Consider the following 20568-nt stretch of genomic DNA (forward strand, 5'->3'; position numbering starts at 1 on the left):
GATCCACATATGTAATTGCACTACATGAGTTATATGCTGAGTTGTCGCTGTGTTGGTCTCCGGATACTAGTGCGACAAGGTGGGTAAGGTAATATCTTCTATTGGACCAACTTGCTGCTGTGGGCGAAAGAGCCAAGCTTTGCAGCTACACCTAGGGCCGGCCTGTGTCAGACTCAGCCGGCAGGGTGCTAGTGGGTCACCCCACGGGGTGGTGCCCTCTGTGGTGCACGAGCTCCTCCCAGCCTTAGACATGGGCTCCCAGCGCCCCCAGCTCCTGGGACCTGCCCTCTCCCTCAGTGCCTGAGCTGTGACACTCCCAGGGGCAGCACGTGCCGCCTGCATGCCCCAGGAACCACGAGGCCATTGCCTCGCTGGCGACGGCTTTTCTCCTCAACATGAGGCGGTCAGTGCCTCTCTAGCAATGGCGTCCAATTTGCACATCACGTGGTCAGTGCCTCTCTAGCAATGGCGTCCCCTTTGCACATCACGTGGTCAGTGCCTCTCTAGTAATGGCGTCCCCTTTGCACATCACGTGGTCAGTGCCTCTCTAGCAACGGCGTCGGACCTGCTCATCACGTGGACGGTGCCTATCACGTGGTAAGCCCCTAGGTCCCCGTGTTCGCCTGTTGGCCCGTCTCGGCTCCCGTCCCGTGTGCGGAGGGGCGGGGCCCGGGCACAGCTGGTCGGGGAAGATGGCGTCGCTGGGAGCGGCGCGCTGGCTGTTGCTGCTGGTAGCCGGGGCGGCCTGCGGGCTCCGCTACACCCCGGACTGGCCCAGTCTGGACGCGAGGCCGCTGCCGGCCTGGTTCGACCAGGCCAAGGTGGGGGTGTTCGTGCACTGGGGGGTGTTCTCGGTGCCGGCCTATGGCTCCGAGTGGTTCTGGTGGCACTGGCAGGGCGAGCGCCGCGGCGACTACGACCGCTTCATGCGGGAGCACTTCCCGCCCAACACCACCTACGCCGACTTCGCCTCGCGCTTCACCGCCCGCGACTTCCGGCCGCGCTACTGGGCCTGGCTCTTCGAGCAGGCCGGCGCCAGGTCAGTCCGGGCGGGAGCGCCTGGGGGGGGGCTGTCGGCACTGGTGACCTGGGGCGGGGGGAAGTGTGGGGCCCCTTGGTCTCTAATGGGGAGTAGCCTGGGGGATGGGCTGAGACCTGAGAGTACAAATCAGGGCAAGGGGGCACCCTGAGGGGCGGAGCAGGGAGTAGCCTGGTGGGGAGGGGAAGGGATGCGTGAGGCCTGGGCTCTGCTGGGGGAGAAAGCTCTAGGGGAGTCCCTTGGGGCAGGAGTGCAGTGGGTGCAGTCACTGGTGACCTTTGTGCACATAAAGCATCTGTACGGGTCATTGGTCTGCTCCATCCCAGATGCAGAGCCACTCCAGTGGGCAGAGTGTACATAGGGCAGGACCCTGGTTCCTATAGTGTATTTCTCTGCTGGGGCTGACTCCTGGATCGTAGCACCCCGAGGATGCATCATTCCCAGGAAAGGAACACATCTGTGGATTTTAAATCTTGCATTAATCGAAACTAGATACTAGAAGGAACCAGTTTCTGCTGCCTTCCACTAAAGCAGCTGTCAGGTGATTTACTTCCTCCTTTAGCCAATGGACAGTCCCTTTCTGAGAACTTAGTGAGATAGGGTTTCTACAAACTTACACAAAGCAAGAATGATTTGGTTTTGTAAAATGAGTCTCAAAACCATTACGTTCACTGGAACCATGGAAGCACTTGGAAGTGGTGGTTTATCACTCAGTCAGTGGCTTTAAAGTATCTAACTTTGAACATGGATTTAGTGCTGTTGAAAGATGCCACTCTGACAGCACTGATGTTTTTTATTCTTAGGTTTACCCTTTTGCCCTTAAAAGTTCTCCCTCCACGTTGAGGGTAAGGCATTTGTTTCACTACTTGTGTTCTGTCTGCATAGGGTATCAATCTGTCACTTTTTATCAGCAATAAAATTCATTTAAAACTCCTAAACTCTTAGGAGAGTTTTGCAAACAGGTACATTTAGAAAAGGAATCTGAGACAGCTCTTGACACCATTGTTACCATGTCCTTTGCTTTCCAAGTACCAGTTTTATTCAGATGATTTGGGGTATCTTAGGTAGGTTTTATTTCCTTCTGAACAAGGGGCTTTGATTTCCACAGGTATGTGGTGCTGACTACAAAGCATCATGAGGGCTTCACAAACTGGGGGTCTCCTGTGTCCTGGAACTGGAATTCTATGGATACAGGACCCCATCGAGACCTAGTGGGTGAATTGGGACAAGCTCTCCGAGAAAGGTACGTCACTGCTCTTGTACATACTGGCAAAACTTTGTTACCCAAGAACTATTTCCAGTTCTTGGAGTAGATGCCCATTAGTGTCTCCTAGTTCTTTTTGATAAATTTGTCACTAAGCACATGCTTTTCAACAAAAGTGTTCTGCCTCAGGGTAAGAGAACTCTTGTACCCAAATCTCCTGTTGGCTTCCTACAGGATGGCAGTAAGGTCCCGTGAATAGGGCATGGGAATCCGAGTTTGACAATCTGGGCTATATTCCTGACGTTACCACTAACTCACTGTGTGACTTTAGGCAAGTTGCTCAATCTCTGTCTCGTGTGAGGAAAGGAGTGTGATATTTACCCATTTCTAGGAAGTATTTTGAAACCTATGTATAGATATAGCATTCTCTAACGCAGACTCAGCACTGAATACTACAATAGTAGGTTCTTGTCTTTTTTTTTTTGTTTGTTTTTTAATATTGTAGTGCAGTGAATATGCAGTGAGATCTTTTTTTCAGACTGGTACTTTTTTGTTAACCCAACTTTCATCTCTTTCCTTGCTTTGTTTAATATTTAAGGAACATACGCTATGGACTGTACCATTCTCTCCTAGAGTGGTTTAATCCTCTGTATTTAGCTGACAAAAAAAATGGCTTCAAGACGCAGAATTTTGTCTTTTCAAAAACTATGCCAGAGCTTTATGATCTTGTTTTAAGGTAAGAGCTGCAAACTTTTAGCACCCGTGAATATTACTGTATTTCTTTATTTGTTAGGGGGATAAGGATGTGGGGCAAAGGAAGGGAAACACTTTAATATTTGCTGTGCCAACCACAAGGCAGATCTCACCTTCCTACAGTAGCAATTTGGGGTTTGAGGTGGTCTGAGAAGGGGATCGCGTTATCTATCTCTGCTTGGGGACACTTTTTCCTCAATATTATTTACTGGCCATGATGCCTGCACAGAGACAACTTGCACTTGCCCTGTTTTGTTAGTACTACACCCCCACTTTGGGAATGAATGATGCTCCCATCCTTTGCTGCTGCAAGGATCTCCCTCATGGGTGTGTGTTTTTGTTCCCCCCACCAGGCACATTTCCTGGTTATGTCATACAATAGGAGAAGCATGTGAAAGCAAAGATAATTGAACTCCATAAGCAAGAATTAAAAACACTGCCTTGTGACAATCTTCTCTTTGGACTGAACCAGAAGTGGGAATGTTAAATTTTCTAGTAACGTTTATCTGTCTCCTAGGTATAAACCAGATCTGGTTTGGTCAGATGGTGACTGGGAGGGTCCGGAAACATATTGGAACTCTACCTCTTTCCTTGCCTGGCTTTACAATGATAGTCCTGTCAAGGTACTGCTGTCAGCATTTCCTTCATGTCTTCTGGCCATTACATAAATATGGAAAATCAGGCAGCTTCTAGTACTGGCAGAATCTAAGTCAAAACCTCAGGATCAGTCAAAGCATATAAATTGTCGAGGGCATCTAAAGTATTTATGGAGATATACCTATCTCATAGAACTGGAAGGGACCCTGAAAGGTCATCGAGTCCAGTCCCCTGCCTTCACTAGCAGGACCAAGTACTGATTTTGCCCCTGATCCCTAATTGGCCCCCTCAAGGATTGAACTCAACCCTGGGTTTAGCAGGCCAATGCTCAAACCACTGAGCTATCCAGGAGACTAGTAACTAAAGATCCCAGAACAAAACCCACAAACTTGTTCCTTTGAAACACTGCAGCAGAAGGATTGAGTGTCTAAGTCAAAATAGTTTCTACTCTGAACTGTCTCTCCTCATTCTAGGATACTGTTGTGGTAAATGACCGTTGGTGCAATAACTGCTCCTGCCATCATGGAGGATACTATAATTGTGCTGATAAATACAAGCCGGGCACCCTGCCACAGCACAAGTGGGAGATGTGCACGTCTATTGACAAAAGATCTTGGGGCTATCGAAGCAACATGCAACTCAATGAGCTCATGGATGAATCAAGTATTATCTCAGTAAGAACATTTTAATATAAATAGGGGGATTGCTGGGGATTAGACGTTGTCTACTTATCTGGCAAAACAGTAGGACCGGGTGGTGGCTAAAGTACCTGGGACAATGAGAATAAAGCTTTATGCAGGTGTTTTTTCTTTCATAGTCAAGAGGGAAAGTAAAGTGGATTCACGTTACTTTCCTGTCTGTCACAGGAACTAGTGCAGACTGTGAGTTTTGGAGGCAACTATCTTCTCAATGTGGGCCCTACAAAAGAAGGGGTGATTGTTCCAATCTTTCAAGAAAGGCTTCTGTCCCTTGGAAAATGGCTGCGTGTTAATGGGGAGGCAATTTATGCTTCTAAGCCATGGAGGGTGCAGATGGAGAACACCACAATCGATGCATGGTAAGGATTACTTTACACAAGACCACTCTGAAAGAGCCACTCATCTCCGGCTGTGATCTCATGAGCAAAGAAGGGTTGATCTTGCTACTCTGAGAGCTCCAAAGAAAAATAAACACTAGAAAGACATTGATTCACAAGTGGCCCTCTACTCTCTGAGTGTTGGACTGTTGCCCCATGCTTTAAAAAAAAAAAAAAAAAAAAAAATCAATAGTAAAACACTAAAGATTCCATGTGCTTCTTCTGAGTAGGAATGTTTAACCTCATGGTTTTGGCTACAATTCTTAGTTGCATGACTGCGTTTTGTCTCCCTAAACTCCTGTGGTTGGCTTGGTACGGTGGTATTTACTTCTCAGATTCTTGTGTAATAGATCTGTGCACTGTTACCCAGCAACTGCATTTCCTCAGAGGAAGAGATGTATAGTAAGTGTGTAAGGAGACCAGAACACTACAAACCTAACCTGTTTTTAAAGAGAATAATGAAATGACCTACATGAAGCTTCACAAGAGCTTAATCTACACTATTGACCACAGCAGCCTAAAGCAAGGCCATGTCGCAAGGTGACCTTTGTTTTCAGGGAGCGTATGTGGACTTCGTTTAGCCTTCCTCAGTCCCTGCTGACTGGATAAATGTTGGTTCCAAAGTATTGAGGTATGCAAGGAAAGCAGGTGACCCCTATGTGGCTGGCTTTCCCAATATGACTAGACTGATTGATGGGGGGAGGCATGTACTTTTTGCTTTACTTCTGACAAAGCCAGATGCTTCTCTGCCTCTGTATTTTGTGGTGATCTACGCACCTCTGTACACCATCATTATATTCCCTCAGGTACACTTCTAAAGGATCAACTGTATATGCTATCTTTCTGAGCTGGCCAGAGGGTGGTGTGTTGAAGCTGTCTTCACCTATTCCATCTGCAAGCACACAAGTAAGGAATCTGAAGAGTAGATAATGAATCTCACGAGTCCATCTCTGGTACATAAAGGCTGAGATGGCCCAACCTGGATTCCATTAAGTATCTGGTGAAAGTACTGTATATATAAAGTTGTCTTCCCTTACTTCTAGTCTTGGGTCTTCTCTATCAGGGAGAGGTCATAAAGGAATTGTGATCCCTCCTTCTGTGTGTTCAACTTGCTTTAAACCACCATTATTCTCTAAGAAACGCTGGATAGGACTTGTCAGCACTGCTTGTTAACCTGCCATAGTACCGCCAGGGGCATTTCTTCCACAGCGTTCCCAGCCTCTATTGACTTGATTTGCTGTGAAATTAACTGAGGTGCCCAAAAAGAAGTAGGACCACTCTGACATGGCAACACAAACTAAAAAAAACCCTATGAAACTACTCACTGCAAATGGCCCAGCGAGCGGGCTGTGTCAGCTCCAAACCACCATAAGAAAAATCTCCCTAGTGAAGAACCATAGGCAGATGCTGGGCCAAAAATGTTACCTTGTACAGTACTTGCAGCTCTGTAAACTCTGGCGGGATGGAAAGTAGTTGGGGCTACCTCTACCCCTTGAGTGTCTGCAAATACATTGAACTTGCTGGCTGTGATGTATTTAAACAGGAAGGATGTGCATGAAGCAATAGATGAGTGTATTGTTCTTTCCCTCTTTCTTCAGGTGACTATGCTGGGGTTCTCTGAGACGCTGAAGTGGGAGAAGGCCGTAGATAAAGGGTTGCTGATCGCTTTGCCCTATGTACCTCCATCTGTTCTCCCAGTCCCGTGTTGCTGGACTCTCAAGCTAGAAGGTGTGGCGTGATAGTGACTTTGAAGAAAAGCGAGGAACTAGATCTTTTTTTTTTTTTTTTGCTTTGTTTTGATTTTTTTTTTTTTTGAAGGTGAAGGAATCTTAATAAATTGTTTTTCTTGCTCATCTAAGAGAATACCTTTCTAAGCCGCTCTGGCCAAGAAAACAGATGCACCGACCTAGCTTGGGTGGGAATGAAGGCCTGACCTATACGCAACCTTTGATCTGTCTGAGAGACGTGGCCTGCAATAGTAATGTTCTGTTGCTGGATTTTGACCGCTGAGTGTGGTCAGACAACTGTGATGAGATATCCTTAGCTGGGCTTCTTGGCAGATGTTATCACTTTGCCACCTTTAACCATTGCACTACAGCCTAATAGGCATGACAGTCACATAAGGTATGTGGGAGTATGAACAAATTTAGTGTGGGACAGTTATAAAGATGGTTGAATTAGGATCTGCTGCCAGCAAACACAGACTGTGAATAAATGGCACTTAGTTACTACAGTGATGGGTACATTAGAAATGCTTAAGATTGACAAAATGAGCGATGGTCACCCTACCAAGAGGGTGCTTACCTGCTAAAGGAGAGATCTCAAATTTTTAATTATCAAAATGTTCAAGATATAGCTGTTAACCAAACTATGGAGGGATGCAACTATTTTCATGTTTACTTATGATCAAGGAACGTGCCTTGGACTGGTGTATAAGTCTGCACCATAGAACTAGGCAAAATAAAGCAGGAAAAAACATCCACGGCTTCAGGACAGGAGCAGGTCTCCCCTGAAGCTGTCCACTGCACCTGTGTTTTAACAGCTATCAGCTCAGGAACTCTGAAACTGAATCTTCTGACTGATTTGAATATTCATGTCACTTAAATAGTGTAATCTTCTTGAAACTAATCTTTAATCAAAATGCAATAGCCTAACTTTATTTTCTGGTGTGTGAAATTATTAAACATCCTGTTCAGGGTGAGTCCATTATGCCATTTAAAGTCTAATTGGAATTAAGCACTTTTTCAGATTCTTATGTGCAACGTATTTTCATATGTAAAATGTATTTTCATATGTAAATTTTAAAAATAAAATCCTATTAAAACACTGCTGCATTCATTTCATTTGAATTAAAGCTGAATTAAGTGTGATTACAAATATTTATAATGTAAAATAAGGAGATTAGATGTAATGAATTTAAAGAATGCATCTGCTCTCTCTCTAATACTCATAAATTCAACTGATTTTAAATTCTTGTCCTTAAGATGTGGGTGTAGTTACATTTGTGGAAAGAGCTGTAGGCGGAAGGTAATCTGTTCTTGTAAGTCTTTGCAGAGGTACCATTGGTCTGACTTAAAATCAAGATAACTCTTTCAGTTTTGTTAAACAAAAAAGCCCCCCTCAGTACTTGTATTGGTAAGTTCGTAAAGGAAGGATTTCATAGCAACTCCAGGTTAAAACTATGAAACTCTGTTCTGAGAGTCTGCATTTTACTAGAGCAAGGTGAGAGTAAAGTGCTTGTAGACACAAGTGTCACTGTTCAAAGTGCTCTATAGCAACCCACCACCACTGTGCTGCAAAGCAGAAGGTACCAGACTCACTGTAAATGTGGCTTAGAGCAATAGCTCTCAAGGTTTCCAGACACCTGTACCCCTTTCAGGAGTCTGATTTGGCCAGGTCCCATCCAGTCCTACAGTCCGTGCTTCTATAATCATGATAGTGTCAAGTATCCGAAGAAGTGGGCTGTAGTCCACGAAAGCTTATGCTCTAATAAATTTGTTAGTCTCTAAAGTGCCACAAGTACTCCTGTTCTTTTTGCGGATAGAGACTAACACGGCTGCTACTCTGAAACCTATCAAGTATCTGAAGAAGTGAGGTTCTTACCCACGAAAGCTCATGTTCCCAATACTTCTGTTAGTCGTAAAGGTGCCACAGGACCCTCTGTTGCTTTTTATAACCATGATGTGCTTCAGCCACATTTACAAGCCTTGGGGCTTAAGTCCCCGCCTCGCCTCGCCTCGCCTCCCCTCCCCTGTGTGCAAGGGCCGCAGGGAGCTCCAGAGCCGGGGATGCTGGGCCTGGGGCTAACTCTGCCACGGCCGCTTCCCACTAGCGCGGAGCTGACGGTCGCTAACGAGGCAGCGGCGCCTGCACGGGGCAGCTGCGGGACTTGGGTCACGTGCTCAGCAGCTGGCCGGGGGGAAGGTCACGTGACAAGGGGGCGTCTGTCACGTGAGCGTCCCAAGATGGTGGCGGCCAAGCGGGCGCTTCCGTGGTTAGCGGCTTCACTCCGCCCGGTGAGTGACTCCCCTTCCCCGTCCACTGCGGGGGTCCGGGCTCCCCCGGCTGCCTGCGCTCCTCGGCCCCGCTCCCCGGCTGCGGGCTGCCCCAGGGCCTAGCTGGGCCCCAGGCGCTGCACTGGGGGTCCCGGGCTGCCCCCCCTTCTGCTTAGCGAATGGCAACGCCGCGGCCTAGCTCCTGGGCCGGCTTCTCCGGAGAGCTCGGGGCCCGTCTACACTATGGAGGCCGCGGGGCCAGGCCCACACTCTAGTCCTACAGCGGCAGACAGGGGTAGTTAATCACCTCTCTGAGAGGCGGTGGGCAGAAGAATCCCTCCCCTGACCGAGCCGCCTCTAGGCCGGGTGTTAGCCTAACAACCACAGCGCTCAGAGCAGTCCCTTTTCACAGCCCTGAGCGAAGTAGCTACGTTGACCTAAAAGGTGCGGACCTGGTCTAACTCTGAAACAGTTCCGAATTTACGTAGTGATGCTGCTCTCACTGCCTGGCCACTGGGGTCACGGAGCAGGTATTTAGTTATGGGCTTATCGCGCTGGTCCTTGTAGCTCTTCCGGTCCCCTTTATGGAGAGACTGCTGGATAAAGAGTAGGTCTACAAGGACCATGCTGGCTAATTAAAGTGCTGCCAGCTCTTCTGATTTCATCATGAGAGTCATGATGTTTGGTGTTAAGCTCTGGTTCCTGGATTCATATGTGAGTGTCCCAGTTATTTTTTAAAACAAAACAAAACAAACGTTTTTAGTGGTGGCAGAAAAAAGCCTGAATATGTGACCCAGATTCCCCTGAAAGGCTCGGAAAGCAGAAGGCAAATACAAAGAACACCCAAATTTATTTTTATTAAAAAACTCATGCTTTTGGGGTTTGACTTGTGATTTTTTTAAATGCCTGGGATCAACAGTACTCTGATGCCTTTTGTATGTTTCCTAGTATGTGAAACAATCATAGACACAGTTAATGTTAAGAAAAACATGAAAAACTGTTGCCCTATGTGGTTTATACAGGACTGGCTCCAGGGTTTTGGCCGCCCCAAGCAGCCAAACAAACAAAAAAAAGCCGCGATCGTGATCTGTGGCGGCAATTCGGCGGGAGGTCCTTCGCTCCGAGCAGGAGTGAGGGACCGTCCGCCGAATTGCCGCCGAACAGCTGGACGTGCCGCCCCTCTCTGAAGTGGTTGCCCCAAGCACCTGCTTGGTAAGCTGGTGCCTGGAGCCGGCCCTGGGTTTATAAAGGATCTTTTTTTCCCTCCTCTCTCTGTCTTCTGTGTAGATCAGCTCTACGGCAGCTGGCTCCCTTCCCAAGCAAGTGAAAATAGTTGAAGTTGGCCCCAGAGATGGATTGCAAAATGAAAAAGTAAGGGACGCTGCTCTCTGTGCTTGGCTTATGACAGAGAGGGTGTTGTAATAACTTGTTGATTTAAGGTTTGAACATTGTGAGTCTGCTGTTTCAACACTGCCCTGCGTTACTTCATTCTCCAGTCAGAATATTTTTGTAGCTCACAATCTCCTCATCCCCAAAATCCTCTTACATTTTTCTTCCACTTCCAATACGTTTATTGCCATACGAATTGCCAAATGTGTTTTGTTAATGAGTCCATTTGCCTTTGTTTCTTGAGTCATTCTCTTGAGGCATTCAGCCTAATCTAATTTCTGTTATTTATACCTCCCCTATGTATATATTGAGAGGATGATATAATTAACTCACAGGTGAGCTTGTATTGTATTTGTATTACAAATTACGTTGAACTAGAATTCCCTCTTGTATTCAAAATGGATTTTAGTGTCTGCTGCAGGAGGGTAGTTTGCTACTACGCTGGTCCTGCAAAGAGTTAAGCACATGCATGACTTGATGCACCTGAGTAACACCATTGAACTCAATGGGTCTACCCACATGTGTAAACTTAAGCTTTGCTTACAACTCTGCAATATTAGGGCCTAATATCTAGTGTAATTAAATTCCTGAGAGAGAACACAAATAAAACTACCGAGGACATATGCAAGGCTGCTAAGCCAAGGGGTGTTACGTTCTGTCTTAAGTCAGTTGCTTGTTTACCTGTTAAAAAAATCTATCCGCGCTGAACATTATGTATAGACTATACCCTATACAGTAGGGTATAGTCTGTACAGTCTAGGCAGCAAGAGTGAGAGTTTTGGTATAGCAAAAATTCCATTGTTAGCTTGTTGGGAAAGAGCCATGTTTTGTGGTTGATGCTGGAGAGCTCCAGTTTGTGGTTGTGATGACATAGCTGTGATATATCCCCTATTAAGGGGAAGTCAGACTTCTTTTCAGCCGTTCACCAGAGTTGACTGCAGTGCACAAAATGAAGGGAGGCCCTGCATGCACCACAACCACACTTAATAATGGCTGTTAACTCAGTTGTAGCTGAACTCACTGCAGCCTAGCTAGGCAAGGGCTAAAGCTTGGCCCTGTTAATTTGCTTATCTTGTGATTTAGGTCCTGTCCACACAGGCCAGACCAAATTTATCATAACCCCTTTCAGTCACAGCAGTTAACAGCCATAGTTAAATTCAGTTGCTTTGGCTGTGTAGACAGTGCCTTTGCTTCAGTGGGAATTACAAGTAGTCTGCAGGATTGGCCCCTTAATTATCTGTGTGATTGGCTGCTGCTTCTGAGGTTGTTCCATACAACCAAGGCACAAGTGTTCTGCTTTGGATGGGCTAGCAGCAGAGTGAAACTGATGGGGATTGTTGGAAAATCTTCTCCAAATTCTGAATAGTACTGTGCTTAGAAACTCATAGAATAAAGCATCACATTTTACTTAAAGATCATGTTATAATAGATAACAGAACAAATCCTTTAATAAAGCGGGTCTGTATTATCACTTTTAGTTTCTTCTGGGGAAAGGGGTTTTTCAACAGATGTATAATTTTTTGTTGTATTAACAAGATTTGTTGTAAAGTAACTTTAATCTAGGTTTTTTCTCTTTCCTCCCTGTAGAATATTGTCCCTACACAGGTCAAAATCAGCTTAATTAATATGCTATCCGAAACAGGACTTCCAGTCATAGAGGCTACCAGCTTTGTTTCTCCCAAATGGGTTCCTCAGGTCAGTAGCTGGGATTATTTGGGGATTTTGTGTGATCAGAAAGTGGATTTCAATATGGTTGCAGAAAGTTAGCTGTTAGCCTGTTAATGTTATCTTTTACACTGTTCGATCTGGTCTTAAACTTTCCTGAGTCTGGAATAACCTAGCATTGCTTCACCGGCCCGTTCTCTCTTATAGTTAGATCACTTTTAGCATTTATTATTATTTGTATTATGGTAGGCCAAATAATATTTGTCTCAGGGATTAGGGCCTGATGCAGAATGCTGTGTTCACACATAACAAAGAGTCCTTGTCCCAAAGAGTTTGCAATCAAATATAAGACAAGAGATGACAGGTAGAGTGAGGGAGCATAGGGTGATAATGAGGCAGTTATGACTGATGTAATATTAATAGGACAGACTAGAGCTTCCCTCTGAACCCCAGTGAAGAATAAATGCAGATTCAAATGGAAACACAAGAAAAAGAGCACAAGAGAGCCCCTCCTTGAGTGGATGACTCTTAAGTGATCACTTTAAAATATCCCCAATGTTTCCAGTACAATTTTGTTTGGCTTTTAAAGAGCCATCTCTTTAAGTCTTGATTTTTTGCTAGTCCTTTGGTTCTTATTTGAGACACGGTTTTAAGAAGCTTTTTTAACTTTCTGGATAAGTAGCCTGTTTGTATATTCTAAAGTTTTTCTCCCATTTGCTGGTTAGATGGCTGACCACACAGAAGTCTTGCAGGGAATTCAGAAATTTCCTGGTGTCAGCTACCCAGTACTGACCCCTAATCTTAAAGGATTTCAAGCAGCGGTAAGAGAAATGTATTGTGTTTAGGGTCTGAGTTCTCTAGTGTGCATTATGCATGTCATTGTCTGGGTGGGGGCACTTCAAACAAGTGGGAGATATGTAGAAATTGTACTTTCCTCTGAATTTTTTATATCAACGTGCAGCGGGCAGCGCTTGTAGTTTATCTAAAGAGGGTCTTTCCTAGTGGGGAACTTGAAACACGCCACTTAGAATGCAAAAATCTGTGTTCTTGATTCCCGCCCCACCCCCATTTCTGGTAATCAGCAGTGGGATTTCTGTCTAAACAAACCCTTCTGTCCCACAACCGAACTTCTGCTTCCACTATATCCTGCAGAGGTGGCTTTAGTGCTGCATTTATGGCTTTGCAATCATTTCCGTGACGCTCTCAGAAGTTGCAAACCAAGGATTGTTTTTGCTGTGGGGTGAATTGAGATAAGAATCTGGTTTGTAAGGGAGAAAGCTCTTTTATTATAAACAGACAGCTTTAGAAATCGCAAAGGGTCTACAGAGCATGGCTGACCAAGAAAATTCGGGTTTTTTTCAACATACTCTGTACAAAATGACTTTGTGAAAAATTCTCTCTAGGGGAAAATACATTTTAAAATTGCAAATCCTATAAGACCAATAACCTCAGTAGAATAAGGTTTTGTTCCAGTAATGATCTGTAACTGCACCTCTGGAGTAAATAGCTTTATCCCTTCAGCGTATATCTGTCACTGATACAGGCTGCTACAGCCGCACAAATTCTCATTCCATTGAGGTTATTGCTGATACATACTTGTTTGGCAAAATGTGAAGTGGTAGTATTATCACATGGCTCTCCCAGTGATGTGCAAGAATCCAAGCTCCACAATAAATCATGCAAGTATAACAAGAAGAATATTGACCTGTCCAAGGCAGCCAGTGATAACACTGAGCTTAACTGCTTGGTGCTGAGTCGGTGGGAGCTGGGCCTGTCCTTTGGGGTTGACTAGGGTTACCATATTTTGAGCCTCCAAAAGGAGGACACTCCACGGGGCCCCGGCTCGGCCCCCCCGGCCCAGCACCGGTCCCGCATGTCCCGATTTTCCCGGACATGTTCGGCTTTTGGGGATTTCCCCCCGGACGGGGATTTGTAGCCCAAAAAGCTGGACATGTCCGGGAAAATCCAGATGTATGGTAACCCTAGGGTTGACGTCAATGGGAGTGGAAGATGCTCAGCACCTTGCAGGATCAGACCTTTCACAAGTGCTTTATTAGCAGCAGAAATGAGTCCTTCGGTTCTTTCTCATCTCCCTGTTGGAAGGTGGCAGCAGGGGCCAAGGAGGTGTCTATCTTTGGAGCAGCCTCTGAACTCTTCACTAAGAAGAACATTAACTGCTCCATAGAGGAGAGTTTGCAGAGGTTCAGTGAAGTGATGCATGCAGCAGGAGCGGCCGGTATTGCAGTCAGAGGGTAAGAGAGCCCAGTGCTATATCAGACCAGTTTGTTAACCTGTGCTAATGATGTCAAACCATATAGGAAAAGTAAGACGACTGGGGCATGGGCAGGCTAGAAGTACCCAAGGCTAATATAATTGGGGAGGTGATGACCTTTGAAGCCAACAGTGAAGCCTGGGACCTCTCATCCGTCCCATTTGCTGCTTATGACCCGCCTTAAATTCCCAGGAGCAGAGGAGGGGGATTTACTCCAATCTCTTTTTATGCTGATTTTATTTACTTTGCTTCCTGTTCTCACGAGTAAGCCTGGAAATTGCATTGGTGCTGCCTGCATGACTTTGGAAACAAAAGAACCCGAATCCCTTTTATTGACCAGATACCATTATTGAGTAATCTTCCTCTTTTCTGCAATGGTCAAACCATGGTGAGGCCACTTGTAAGCATAACCTGTCCTGAACTGAGCTCCCGGCTACGAGTACTGTACAGCAATGACTAGGTCTCTCAAATTTGGTTCTCTCAGTGCTGTGGGATGCATGTGACTAGGTCTCCAATAATAAAATCTTCCTTTCCCAGTGGAAAGCAGATTTCACCGCTTTTAAGCTTCAGTTTTCTTAATGTTTTAATTATATCTTGGGCTCTATCAAAGCAGTGGTTCTCAACCAAGGGTACATGTACTCCTGGAGGTACACAGAGGTCTTCCAGGGGGTACATCAACTCATCTACATATTTACCTAGTTTTACAACGTGCTACATAAAAAGCACGAGTAAAGTCAGTACAAACTAAAATTTCATACAATGACTTGTTTATACTGCTCGATACACTGAAATATAAGGACAATATTTATATTCCAGTTGATTTATTTTATAATTATATGGTAAAAATGAGAGAGTCAGTAATTTTTCAGTGTCCCGTGACACTTTTTTGTATTTTTATGTCGGATTTTGTACGCAAGTTGGTTTTAAGTGAGGTGAAATATGGGGGTACACAAGACAAATCAGACTCCTGAAAGGGGTACAGTCATCTGAAAAGGTTGAGAGCCACTATATCAAAGGATCCAGAATTACATTTTAGTTTTCACACAAATACTCCCTGCATTGTGGTGTGACGTATTCAATGGCTAGCAGAGTGCCTGACCCCAGTAATGGCTGCCTGTTTCTTTGTGCAGAGGGAATTATTACGGAGGCCATAAGCCTTTGTCCACGGAATTCCACCCTTTGGCTTTTGGAAAACTAGTAGAAATTTCCCATTATTTAGAATGCTGCATGTACTGTGACTGACTTAGCCTGTATTTTATTCCCCCACCACCTCCAAATTCCCCCTGCTAATCTCAGGCTTTAACTGCAGGTACGTCTCTTGTGTTCTTGGTTGTCCCTATGAAGGAAAGATTGCCCCTGCTAAGGTTGCAGAGGTGAGTACACAATAAATGTAGCCAGAGGCTATCTACTCCTCTGTACGCTTGGGACAAGAATCTGGTGCCCTGAGCTGCTTGGAGGTTTGCTTTTTGCACGAGACAGAATAGGGTGCTGTTTGCTTGTGGAGATGCACCTGGAAATTTAATGACCACATCTCCCACCAAGAATTAGGGTTGTTCTTGCCAATTGCCAGCTCAGTGAGGAAGTGAATGCTAAGACAGATTTAATTGGAAGTAGTATTCATCGCTTCTTGTCCTCAACTGTGTGTATCTAGTGTTCCTGGGTGCCGTCTAATGATTGTTCTGTTCCACCCCAGAGGTGGCTGCATTTTCAGGGCAAGTGAAACAATCCCTCTCTATAGCTTGTGTCTCAATTTGTGAAGTGCTTTGGGATCCTAATAGCAAATCTGTTTTCTCATCAAGTGTGTCATTTTTGGGGGCAGGTATCCAAGAAGATGTACTCCATGGGGTGCTACGAGATTTCCCTGGGTGACACCATTGGTGTTGGGACCCCTGGGAGTATGAAGGAAATGCTCTCTGCAGTCATGAAAGAGGTACCCGTCGGGGCCCTTGCTGTTCACTGCCATGATACCTATGGGCAGGCTCTCGCCAACACCTTAGTAGCACTTCAGGTAACTGTTCCTTTACTTCAGTGAACAGTCTCTGTGGATTTTGTCTCCCCTCGTGTGCCGAGGGTCTCTCACCCTCCCCTTTCCTGTGTGTGCATGTGTAGCTATATATGCAAACCAAGAAAATCATGGTGGGTGTGAGTGAAAACTGTCACAAGTCCCGTGGTTATGCCTCGGTTTGGTTCACACTTGGGGTTCTTCACCCAGAGGTATCTGAGTAATGGATTATGCTGGGTTCCATAGGGGCTGCAGTAACTAGACTCAACGTTCTTTGCAGTGAGCGGTATCTGAAACAAGCACTTTGGTAAGTTTGCTGCAGCCCATGCTTTGCTCACAAATTACAACAGTCAAACTGCTGTAGCGAGGGAGGTGTTACTAGCACTTCATGGCCCTGAGAATGAGTTAATAAAAGATCAGGCGTATGTGCAAACTAGTACAGGACGTTTCTCTCGGAACATCATTGATATGGGCTGGTCTCGTGTCATGTGATACATGAGAGTAAAACGAGCGTGCTGGGTGCTTCACCTATCTGGGCTGCGTTAGAGACCAGACGAGCGATTCTCAGGGCTGTCAGTTGCCTGGATTTGGCTGGATCTGCAGCACAGCTCACCCCTACCCAGCCAGGAGCGAGGGACTGACCGGGGCACTGTCCAGAATGCCTGTTCAGTTCTTTATTAAAACTCTTCCCCAGGCCAGAGGATGCTTGTACCTTTGGCCCAAAGGTGGGCAGTGTTATTGCTCTGATTTACAGTACGATGGGACCAGAGCCGCAGACAGTTTTACAGATGCCTGTTTTGTATTCAGATGGGGGTGAGTGTGGTCGATTCCTCAGTTGCTGGTCTCGGAGGCTGCCCGTACGCACAAGGAGCATCAGGAAATGTAGCTACAGAAGACTTAGTGTACATGCTACATGGCCTGGGGATTCATACCGTAAGTACAGCGGGCTCACAGCTGTCACGGCACTGCGTGCTCACACTGCTCTCTCTAATGGGGCTTCCATCAGGGCTCAATACATGGCTTTGAAACTTGACCTACAGACACCCTGACCGGCAGACGTAGCTTCCCTGTACTCACGTGGCTGCCACACAAATATAGTGAGGCTCTGTCTGGCTGAAAGAGCCCTTGTTGTCTGGCACGGCAAGGATAAGGGAGTGAGTTGGAATCAGTGAGCCTGGACTTGGGGCTGTTAAAGCAAACAGCCAGAAAACCCAGCCCACACTGAGCAGTAATAAGGAACGAACTTCCTACACGCCACCTTTCTACGAGTGCACGAGGGAAAGAATATGGGCCCGTCTGATCCTTGTTCCAGCTTCAAAGGTCATTGTGTCCCCTCCCCCCACCCCACTTCCTCTGGTTTTAGCCTCGCTCCTTTATGGTGCCTTTGATCTTGAGCTTCTCCCTCCCCTGCTCCTTTCCCTGCGTGCACACTAAGGAATGCATGACTTTAAATGCCGCTGTCATGGAATCATAGGATATCAGGGTTGGAAGGGACCTTAGGAGGTATCTAGTCCAACCCCCTGCTCAAAGCAGGACCAATCCCCAGACAGATTTTTACCCCAGTTCTCTAAATGGCCCCCTCAAGGATTGAGCTCACAACCCTGGGTTTAGCAGGCCAGTGCTCAAACCACTGAGCTATCCCTCCCACTAGTGATCAGTTGCCAAGAGTCTTACCAAAACAGCATACCATTTTCCAAAGCTGCCCACCGGTCTGGAACATGGTGGCATAGTTGTGCAGCCCACCCAGCAGGTGCATGTACAAACTGTTGTATTTCTATCTCGTAAAGGGAGTGGATCTACAGAAGCTGATGGAGGCAGGTGTGTTTATCTGCAAAGCACTGAACAGAAGAACCAGTTCCAAAGTGGTTCAGGCGTCCAGCAGACTGTGACACGCATCAGTTTCTCCTCCGACAAGTCAGTGAAGAAAGCTTCAGTGAGGATCTTGAGCCTTGCCAAGTTTACATTTGCTGTCTGGGTTGTTCTTAAATATTCCCTTTTGGGCTTTGGACTTGGTGAACGGGAGACTATATATAGTAGAATCTACAAAGAAATGAAATAAACAAGAATGCTTTAGCAGACCTCCATGAACATGTTACACATCTTTAAAGAGAGGGGAGCTGGCCTCTGACAGCGCTGTCGTGAAATGGACAAACTTGTATCTGAGGAAAGAGTAAGGGACACGCCGTTGCTTTTATGCAGAGAACAGAAGGCAGTAGGCACCTCGGAAATTTCTTTGAGCTTTCTTGATGGGGGTAATGTTTTTTGTTTGTTTGTTTGTTTGTTTGAGATTAACAGGGAGCTCAGAAGATGAGCCACTCAGGTTAATTACCACCTCCAGGGGATTGTCCGCATAGGACTAACACTACAGTGCACCCAGTTAGAGCACTTTCCTTGGGTCAGACTTGTGCTAGCTTCTCAGAACAGCATGGAGCAATCCTCTCCTCGCATCACAAGCAAAAGTTACGATTGAAAACGTAAGGAAGCACCTTTATTCTATACATCGGAGTGAATATCAAGGGTGTAGGTCCAGCTTTGGATCTAGCTCTGAGTATTCGGTAGTGGAGGAGGGTATGGGGTCATAAGATGCTTTTCAGTTAATTGTCAGTTGTGTTAGGGAAAGATACAGATTTTATCATCAAAAATATTAGAGTAGCAGAAATCTGGTGTGATTAAACCAGGGGGGAAGAACAACTTAGTACTAAGTGTGTGGCAGGAAATCGTATCAGGATAACTACTGTGTGAGCAGCATGCTAATGGGAGAGTGTGGAAGAAGTGCCTCATGGTTACTGCCCTGCAGAGAAAATCTAGACCGAGGTTCTCAAACTTCATTGCACCGCGACTCCCTTCTGTCAACAAAAATTACTACATGACCCCAGGATGGGGACCAAAGCCTGATCCTGCCCAAGCCCCACTGCCTCAGGTGGTGGGGCCAAAGTCTGAGCCCCAACACCCCGGGTCAGGGGGCCAAAGCCCAAGGGCTTCAGCCCCAGGCTGTAACCTGAGCCCCACCGCACAGGGTTGAAGCCCTTGGGCTTCAGCTTTGGTCCCGGATGGTGGGGTTTGCCTTTGGCCCCAGGCAGCAAGTCTTAGCCAGCCCTGCCAACCTCATTCAAATGGGGTCCCAACCCACAGTTTGAGAACCGCTGATCTAGACCAACAGGGCAAGAAGAAATTAAACAGAACTAGTGTAATTTCTGTACTTCGCTTGAATTTCTCATATCAGCTGGAATTGTCAGCCGTTCAGTTTCTACGGAACTCTGATCACTGAACAAATTATTATTTTTTTCATAAAAATATGGATTATTAACAATAGCCTGAGCCAGTTACTAATACACAAAGCTTGTATTGATGGCGGGTGGGCGTCTGTTTCATGGCTAACCTCTGCTCACTATTACGTACTTTCCACGGGGATGATCTTTACAGCACCAACATCCTTTTTGCAAAACACTGGAATCATAAATATGTTTATGTAACATCAATAAATTATATTTTAAAATGACCATGTTCAGTGCCTGTTAGTGTCCAGCTGATGTGCCAATAACGGCAGGTTAGTTTTAAAAATGCATTAAATTGTTACAGCATGGGTAATAGTGACATTGGTGCTCCTGCCCTGGAGCGGGGTTCTGTTTTAACAGCTGTCTGTCTCAATCTGTCCCTGAGACACAGGAATGGAGCATTTTGCGGGTACCACTTGGCTTTAACTCCTAGGGATGGGAGTGTTTTCATAACAGTACTGTTTGTCAGTTACTGTAGTACTGTTTCAGTTACTGTAGTACTGTTTGTCAGTTACTGTAGTACAGCATCAACCCCTTGGCAGTGAATGCCACTAGATGGCAGCATTCGGCAATCACAGCAGTAGTTGCTCTCGCTCTAGCCATAGAGCTAATGTTGGAATTCAGCAAACTCCAAGGCTGGAGAGTGGGAATAAAATCCCTCTCTGTAGCTCCATGGAAATACAAAATCTCTCGTGAACCAGCCGAGGGGTTAGGGAAAAACCTCGCTGGGGCTATTTGCTCAGGCCAGGCTGATTTGTGGTTTAGAGATTTGGGGGGGCACACTCTGGGAGTGATTGAGGTTGCTCTTTGCCCTACTCTCCTCTGACTAGTGGCTCAGATTCCGAGCTGCCAACCCTCCAGGATTGTCCTGGAGTCTCCAGGAATTAAATGATCTTTAATTAAAGATAGTCATGTGATGAAATCCCCAGGAATACTTCAACCAGAACTGGCAACCCTGCTTAGCATGCAGGGCCCAGTTCCCCAGGCTGCAATACTGCACAGGGCCCTGCCTGCTTGTGCTGCAGCCTGGGACCACAAGGGATGCAGCTGCCACCCCGTTGCAAAGGGGAGGCTGCAGAAATCCCAAGGCCAAGTCCTGGGGGCAGGGCAATGGCCTGACCCCAGTTCTGAGTGTAGTACTGCAAGTTACCACCCCCTTCGGAGGAAGGAATGATTTCCTCCAATTTCTCTCTCTCTCTCTCCCCCCCCCCCCCCAATAGCCAGAGTGGTTTGGTCTAAGTCCTTTCTCTCCCTCCACAGGCAGCGATGGTCTGAGCCAGTCTAGCTCCCTCCCCCGCGTCT

General features: G+C 46.2%; 2 protein-coding genes across 2 annotated transcripts; both read left to right on the forward strand.

The window, feature by feature from the left end:
* The first annotated feature begins 549 nt into the window (after positions 1-549).
* On the forward strand, positions 550-7494 carry FUCA1 (alpha-L-fucosidase 1). Its single transcript, XM_005302077.5, has 8 exons — positions 550-1039; positions 2148-2282; positions 2842-2979; positions 3514-3619; positions 4067-4267; positions 4460-4650; positions 5475-5574; positions 6267-7494. Exons 1-8 carry the CDS (start codon positions 693-695, stop codon positions 6405-6407), a joined length of 1359 nt encoding a protein of 452 aa, XP_005302134.2. The 5' UTR covers positions 550-692; the 3' UTR covers positions 6408-7494.
* Positions 7495-8415: 921 nt separating this feature from the next.
* On the forward strand, positions 8416-19490 carry HMGCL (3-hydroxy-3-methylglutaryl-CoA lyase). Its single transcript, XM_008171010.4, has 9 exons — positions 8416-8684; positions 9951-10034; positions 11640-11747; positions 12443-12538; positions 13821-13969; positions 15299-15362; positions 15809-15997; positions 16799-16924; positions 17779-19490. The coding sequence occupies exons 1-9, from the start codon at positions 8457-8459 to the stop codon at positions 17878-17880; spliced, it is 1146 nt and encodes a 381-aa protein (XP_008169232.3). The 5' UTR covers positions 8416-8456; the 3' UTR covers positions 17881-19490.
* The last annotated feature ends 1078 nt before the right edge of the window (positions 19491-20568 follow it).

Source organism: Chrysemys picta, chromosome 23 (assembly GCF_011386835.1).
Source record: "Chrysemys picta bellii isolate R12L10 chromosome 23, ASM1138683v2, whole genome shotgun sequence".
NCBI lineage: Eukaryota > Metazoa > Chordata > Testudines > Emydidae > Chrysemys > Chrysemys picta.